Raw genomic sequence first — 6,000 nt, 5'->3', positions numbered from 1 at the left:
CCTTGATTTAAATGCTGGCTCTGGTGCTGGCTCTTTCGGTGGCATTGGGCAAGTTATTTGATGTTGTTATGCCTCCATTTTATCTTCAGAATAAGAATAATAGCATAGTTTAATTTATTGCACAATTATGAATATTGATTGAGCCAAGGTGTGTTCTGTACAGATAATAGCATCTGGCACAGAGAAGGTGCAACACGAGGGTAATGGCATTGTTAGTATAACTATTATCAACACGAGGGTAATGGCATTGTTAGTATCACTATTATCATCAACATGAGGGTATTGGCATTGTTAGTATAACTATTATCAATACGGGAGTAATGGCATTGTTAGTATAACTATTATCAACAGGAGGGTAATGGTATTGTTAGTGTAACTATTATCATGTCTTGCACACTGACACAAAATAAATTTCCCTCTCCAAACCAGAGCTATTAACAAAGGTTTTAAAATCATATTCCATACTCTTTCCATGTCTTAAATAGTAAATCCTCATTTTAAAGTGGCTTACCACCCAATTTATTCAACAAATAACTAAAGAGAGTAGACTCTGCCCAGGATGTATAACCACAGTTAAAACTACAAACTTTTGTATTAAAAAATCACCCAGAAACTTGTATGAAAAGCAAAGTATTGGTTTTATCCCACAAATTTTTATTTAGTATATTTGCCTTGAGACTTGAAATTTTGCATATTTAATAAGCACCGTAGTTTATTTGATGAGAAAAATCTTAGTTTCAAGATTGAGAAGTTCCGTATAATAGAAAAACAGTATTAATCGAAAGCTTTTAGAAATCGGTTACTCGACTCATAGTCTTCGGCATATATTTTTATGATCATTTCATGTTAAAATCTCCCACCGTTGTATTTATATAAGCAGTGTGGAAGATGTACAGTGGATTTAATTTAATTTAGGAGGATATTACTCCTACCACACCATGCTCACCTTGTCTCATTTAAAACTACTGTGTATTTTTTCTCAACAATCAGAACACAGATTTCGCTGCCAAATGGACAATCTCACAAAAGTGACAGAATTCCTGCTGATGGAGTTTTCCGGCACCTGGGAGCTGCAGGTGCTGCACGCTGGGCTCTTTCTGCTGATTTATCTGGCAGCGCTGGTGGGAAACCTGCTCATCACTGCGGTCATCACTCTCGATCAGCATCTTCACACCCCCATGTACTTCTTCCTGAAGAACCTCTCCGTTTTGGATCTGTGCTACATCTCAGTCACTGTGCCTAAATCCATCCATAACTCCCTGACTCACAGAAGCTCCATCTCTTATCTTGGCTGTGTGGCTCAAGTCTATTTTTTCTTTGCCTTTGCATCTGCTGAGCTGGCCTTCCTCACTGTCATGTCCTACGACCGCTATATTGCCATTTGCCACCCCCTCCGATACGGAGCTGTGATGACATCCGGAAGGTGCTATCAGATGGCAGTCACCACCTGGCTAAGCTGTTTCTCCTACGCGGCCGTCCACACTGGCAACATGTTTCGGGAGCAGGTTTCCAGATCCAACGTGATCCATCAGTTCTTCTGTGACATCCCTCACGTGTTGGCCCTGGTTTCCTGTGAGGTTTTCTTTGTAGAGTTTTTGACCCTGGCCCTGAGCTCATGTTTGGTTCTGGGATGCTTTATTCTCATGATGATCTCCTATTTCCAAATCTTCTCCACGGTGCTAAGAATCCCTTCAGGACAGAGTCGAGCAAAAGCCTTCTCCACCTGCTCCCCCCAGCTGGTTGTCATCACGCTCTTTCTCACCACAGGGCTCTTTGCAGCCTTAGGACCAACTGCAACAACTCTGTCCGTGCAGGATTTGGTGATCGCTGTGACATACACAGTTTTGCCTCCCTTCCTCAATCCCATCATATATAGTCTTAGGAATAAGGAGATTAAAATAGCCTTGTGGAGACTGTTTGTGAAGATACATTTTCCACAAAAGTAGAACGTCCTGGTCTTTACCGTAGATCTGCAAGAAAAACCAAAAAAGCATAAATACTTTATGACAAAAGATGAAAACACTGTTGATGAAATGAAAAACACTGAAAAAACTGTTGAATGGGAGAAAGACAATATTTGCACTACTGTATGTAGTTAGAAATGCAAATGTTTCTTCAAAAAGTAAAAGTGTAGAAGTACATTCATAAAATATTTCAAGGTTGTGGAACTGCAGCTTGTTCTGGTGATCTATTCCTTCCCGTCCCACACGTCTTCCAACTGGTTTAAATAACTTATCCTGAACCTGTAGCCTAACACTTCTGTTACTATGAATTTTTTGGAAGAGGACACGCACGCGCGCGCGCACACACACACACACACAGTTTTAGTGCCGGATTTAGCTAGTCAACAACAACAACAAAAAAACATAAGCAGAAGGGTTATTAGAACAGGAATGCATGTTTTAGATTTTGCAAATATTTCAAGGATATATCTGTCACTTAGCTGTTTTTAGAAATCTGTCAGGAAATTAAGCCAATTTCCCTCAATGCATCTACTGAAATTGTCACTTTTTCTTTTTTAAACTGTTAATAACTATTCCAACAATAAAAGCCAGTACATTTCTAGCGTTAGCTTTATGTAAGACACTGGTCTAAATATTTTATTATCTATATCCATATTTATGTCAACTCAATCCTCACAATGACACCACAATGTTGGTTTTATTTATTTCATCTAGATTTCACAGATAATGAACCAATTAGGAGTCAGGAACATGCCCAAGTCCTCACAGCTAAAAATGGTCAAAAACAAGAATCAGTCTCGGGCAGTTTGGTCAGAGAATAGACAGCGTTTACCACAATTCGACACCACCTTCCTATGTGGAATAAATACAAACTGATGTTTTCATATTAAACTATATTTCTGGAATATACCTATTTTTAAATGTTACTGTCATATGCTATCAGATTCCAGATTCTTGTTGCCAGCATTATTTTTAGAATAATTACATTTATTACATAAAGAGGGTATCAAAGGGTATTTTTTGTCATTCTTTTTTATTTTAAATGTTATTTCACACTCATACAAGCATCTTTTAATCCTCTAAAATCATTTAGGTAATCATCTTTTCCTAAAATGTTTGACAGGTAACAGTTTGACTCACTTGGGCATGGAGGCTGGTTTGGAAGATAATGCAATTTTACATTTCCTTAGTGATATTTGGTGTACTCAATTTTTACAAAGCTTTAAATTTAGAAAATTGGTAAGTTAATAGAAAATGTTCCATTTTATTCTGGATTTTTGAATGTGTAGAATTTGAAGTTATATTTATAGTTTCACTTCTATTTAAAATTGAGTTTTTATAATTGATCAGATTTTCTAAAATGACTTATGTTTGTTTTTACATAAAAATTTAAACATGGTTTTTAAATGTATTTACTTTTTGAAATTTAGGTATAATTGGCAAGGATTGGATATATTTGTATATATTTGTGGTATACAATGTTAATGTTTTGATAGAATGCTTTCATTGAAAAGTGATTAAATCAAAGTGACAAGAGCTGTGGGAGGTCCCCAGTTGACTGAGGTCCTCAGAGTCCCTCTAGGTCCCCGGACAGGGAGCTGGCACAGGCGGTGGCTGAGGCTGGGGCTGGTGAGGTGCACAAGCTTGGGTGCAGGGCTGGCTGCAGGAATATGCACTGCAGCAGGGGTTAACTATGAGTAAGCACATGGTGGCGACGGGCAGGGCCAAGGGCAAGAGCTGCAGCAGAGTAAAAATACATGCATGGGGGTGGAGTTGGTTTGTGCAAGCACAGGGATATAAAAATCAGGGACAGTGACATGCACATGTGAGGCTGCTGGTGCCAGATGAGGGACTGCAACAGGGCTGTAGTGTGTGTGTATACAGCTATGGTGCCAAAGCTGGCAGCATGTATGTATGTGGCTGTGGGGGCCAGCTGCATGTGCAAGCATGGTGCCAGGGACAGGCACATGGGGGTCATAGTTGGGTGTGCGAATGTTTCTGCGATGAAACTGACAGCAGGCGTGTGTGCAGCTGCAGGGGCTGTAGGCAACACACATGCTGGCGGGGCCAGCTATGGAACTCAGGTGGCTGTATGCATGCTCACAGCTGCTTGGCCTGGAGTTGCAGCATGCATTCATGGCTGCAGGGGCAAGCATGGCAGTGGGTGCTGGGTGCTGGAAGCTGGAGCCAGCTGCTGTGTATATGCAGCTGAGGGGACTGGGTCTGGAAGCCCGCATGAGCCAGGCTGCAGGGGGTAGCCAAGGGAGAGCACTCGGCGGTGAGGGTCAGGGCCAGCAGGTAGCCAAGGGAGAGCTCAGCAGTGGGGACAGGGGCTGGCAGAAAGGGCCCGGGTCATTTGTGGGCACATTCATAGCACTGGTCCCTGGGCTGGCGTGCTGGTGGCAGCTGCAGCTGAGGTGGCTCCAAGGAGGGAGTGTTTGGGCGGGCATGGCTCAAGGCCCTGGAGACTGTGCAGGAAAAGCCTGCGAGGCCCTCAGTGGGGAGATTTATAGGAATTCCACTGGGCTCTGCTGGCGATTGACTTCCTTGGTGACAAAATCTGCTGGAGATGAAGCAGCTTATGTCTGCAATGGCTAAACCCAGAGGAATCCTCAGCAGTGAACGCTGAGGGGGTGCGGTGCCTGGAAAGGCTGTTCAGGTTCCCAGGGGAGAGGGCTATGGGAGTCCTGTGCAGAGAACACCAGCGGGGACTGAGGGGCTCCTGCAGTGTGACGAGCCCCCATCCCTTGTCTCTTTCTTCCCAGGTATTTCCAGCTGTTTCCACTATTCTGGTCTCCTTCGTAATTTGTGGGGGGGGGGGAAGGGGGTGGTGGTAAAACCGAAGTTTTGGGCAGTGTCCAGGAGGCCAGACTGGGGGAATGGTTGTTCCTCCCACTCTCCTTTTCCTTGCAAGGGAAACCTGCGATCTGGGGGGTTTCCTCTGCACTAAGGAGTCCTGGCCTGGAGGATGGGTCGATGCGAAATGAAATTGTGCTGCCTTTTCTTGTGCAGTTTTTCTGTTATTTTCCTCCACTGTATTGCTGTAGCCTCTTACGTGGACTCCTGAGCTTTTCCAGAGCTATTTTCATTTGTGGATACTTGTGCAGTTGTTCTTCTGGGGGGGAACTGAAGCTGGAATCTCCTCCTCTGCTGTCCTGCTTCCTGCAGTAGGAATTAAAAATGTTTATATAATGAAATTTATGCTTTTTGTGTACACTTGAGTTGTGACACATGCATGGAGTCACGAAACAATGATCACTACGTGGGTTGAGAACAAGGTTTAATCCCCCAAATTCTCTTCCGCTCCAGCCTCTGGCAGACACTGGCCTGTTACGTCTCCCTGCAGTTTACCTTTCACAAAACGGGAGCTAAATTGAGTCACAAAACATGTGTAGCATTTTGAGGCTGGTGGTCTTTCTTAGCAAAGTGTGTTTAAGACTCATCGAGATTGATTTATATATAAGGCGTTCCTTTTTATTGCTGAAGAGTTTTCCATTTTATGGATTATCACTTCTTTCATTCACCAGTTTCCAATTTTTGGTCATTATAAACATGGCTAGTACAAACATTCAGGTATAGGTTTTCGTATGAACATAACTTTTCATTTCTCATGGGAATCCTAGGCCCCCTGCCAACTGAACAGACCACCTGCTTGGTCAAGGGGACCCCAGAAAAAAAATTAAAAACTGAGTTCCTCGACGTGACTGACAGGAGGTCAGACACACTTCCCTTTAGCAGTTTACACACAACAATGGCTGGCTTTAATGCCAATATAGAGATAATATAAGATTCGTAGACTTTTTTTTTTTTTTGACACCAAATCATTTGAGATGGCGTCTTGCTCTGTTGTCCAGGCTGGAGTGCAGTGGTGCAATCTTGGCTCACTGCAATCTCCACCTCCCAGGTTTAAGCAATTCTCGTACCTCACCCTCCAGAGTAGCTGGGACTACAGGCACGTGCCACGACACCAGGCTGATTTTTGTACTTTTAGTAGAGATGGGTTTTCCACCATGTTGGCCAGGCTGGTCTCGAACTT

The 6,000-nt window shown here is 43.0% G+C and overlaps 1 protein-coding gene across 1 annotated transcript; it reads left to right on the top strand.

Moving 5' to 3' along the window:
- Nucleotides 1-1,010: 1,010 nt before the first annotated feature.
- On the top strand, nucleotides 1,011-1,946 carry LOC694505 (olfactory receptor 14I1). Its single transcript, XM_001083190.5, has one exon. It carries the CDS (start codon nucleotides 1,011-1,013, stop codon nucleotides 1,944-1,946), a length of 936 nt encoding a protein of 311 aa, XP_001083190.5.
- The last annotated feature ends 4,054 nt before the right edge of the window (nucleotides 1,947-6,000 follow it).

Source organism: Macaca mulatta, chromosome 1, assembly GCF_049350105.2.
Source record: "Macaca mulatta isolate MMU2019108-1 chromosome 1, T2T-MMU8v2.0, whole genome shotgun sequence".
Taxonomy (NCBI): domain Eukaryota; kingdom Metazoa; phylum Chordata; class Mammalia; order Primates; family Cercopithecidae; genus Macaca; species Macaca mulatta.
This window is presented reverse-complemented; position numbering and strand designations above follow the sequence as displayed.

Coding starts and splice junctions, on each gene's coding strand:
- LOC694505 (XM_001083190.5), top strand. CDS start 1,011: ATGGACAATCTCACAAAAGTGACAGAATTCCTGCTGATGGAGTTTTCC.